Below are 1,759 nucleotides of genomic sequence, written 5' to 3'. Positions count from 1 at the left end.
ATATATATATATATATATAGTGACTAAAACCCAGACATAAATTAACATGTTTGAGTTTGAGGCCTTTGTCCTGCAGTGGACAAGAATACCTGCATCAGTTGTAGTTGTATACGTCTGTATGTATGTATGTTATGTATGTATATATATATATATATATATATATATATATATATATATATATATATATATATACATACATACATACATATATATATATATATATATATATATATATATATATATATATATATATATATATATATATATATATATATATATATATATATATATATATATATATATATGAATAACACAAGCGTGTTATTATTTGTTTGTATTACCATATTTATGCATTTTCATCAGTTTTCCACCACACATAGATCGACAATTATAAAAACGAAGTTAAAAAATCGAAATTAAAACCAGTCAGGTCTTTTCGTGGTGCCAGTGACAGACAGGTATGCTATTTAAGAGAGAGAAAAAGCTCGCATAATCAAACATAAATATGCATTTGATTTCTCAGGAGACACATAGATACCGGAAGCCCGATTTTCCCCATTAAAATGTATATAAAGCAAATCCTGCTTGCGTTAGAGTTCAATAACTCGTAAAGTAAACAGTGGATAGGAAGGCTATATTCAAAATTAAAAAAAAAAAGTTTTTTTAAAATTCAGTTTCAATTAAGAGTGCCAGATGTACGACAGAAGACGATAAAACTCGTATTCTTTCTGATCAGTTGGACGTCCAAAAGAAGATTTTCAGAACTAAAAAAATTTCTTTAGTAAAATCACTATCTTCTTTGTCTTCAGCTTTTTACCCATTTCTATATAGCAGTTGCTGTTTCCAATCAGCCCTTTTACACGCATGGTCAGGTTGAAGTCTTCACTGGAAGGTAACACAGCAAATATCTCTTGAAAATATTTTGCGATTTAGCTCTCACAAGGAAAAGGTAAGAGTTTAAACATTCCTTATGTTGGACTATTGGAAACGTCCCTACCTGGCATTTGCCGGAATGAGGTTCGAGTCCCACTCAAGCTCGATAGTTTCTTGTAGTGTCTTTTGATAATAATAATAATAATAATAATAATAATAATAATAATAATAATAATAATAATAATAATAATAATAATTCTAATGATAACTTTAATCATTTCAATAATAATAATTTTAAGCATTCTAATAGTGTCTGCAACATCACCCTCCTTGTAATCTAAAGATAGCCGGTTTGTGGGAGCATATTTAATTATTTATCATCAGCAGCCATTGCCTGGCCTTCCCTGATCCTAACTTAGGTGGAGAGGGATTTTGGGCACTGATCATGAGTACATATAGTCAGTCTCTAAGGCATTATCCTCCTGTCTAGGGCATTAGCACTCTGTCCCCTTGCCTCTGCCATTCATGTGCAGCATTTAAACCTTTAGAGGGCAATGAGTTGCTCATTGAAATGGAGTATAGATTTATAGAAATACAAAGATGAATATTCATAGTAACAGGTTTTTTAACGTTTAAATAACTTCAGAGGTAAGCGAAGATAAATGAAAAATTTATTTTAATGTTGTTTATGTTCTTAAAAATTTTTGTTTTAATCGTTCATTACTTCTATTGTAGATTATTTATTTCCTTATTTCCTTTCCTCACTGGGCTACTTTTCCTTGTTGCAATCCTTGGTCTTGTAGCATTCTGATTTTTCAACCAGGGTTATAGCTTAGCTAGTAACAACAACAACAACAACAACAACATGACGAGAGTGGAAGGCAGG

At 30.5% G+C, this 1,759-nt stretch overlaps 1 protein-coding gene across 1 annotated transcript in view; it reads right to left on the bottom strand.

Annotated features, from left to right (window-relative positions):
- The window catches only part of LOC137632431 (mucin-12-like), a 73,272-nt gene extending 71,952 nt beyond the window's left edge, over window positions 1–1,320 (bottom strand). The window contains exon 1 of the mRNA XM_068364362.1: window positions 1,289–1,320. Within this exon, the coding sequence (XP_068220463.1) occupies window positions 1,289–1,320 (32 nt within the window). The remainder of the gene's footprint in view (window positions 1–1,288) is intronic.
- Between the last annotated feature and the right edge of the window lie 439 nt (window positions 1,321–1,759).

The sequence above is a fragment of the Palaemon carinicauda genome, chromosome 41 (genome assembly GCF_036898095.1).
Source record: "Palaemon carinicauda isolate YSFRI2023 chromosome 41, ASM3689809v2, whole genome shotgun sequence".
Classification (NCBI taxonomy): Eukaryota; Metazoa; Arthropoda; class Malacostraca; order Decapoda; family Palaemonidae; genus Palaemon; species Palaemon carinicauda.
The sequence above is the reverse complement of the archived record's forward strand: the minus strand, read 5'-3'. Positions and strand labels throughout refer to the sequence as shown.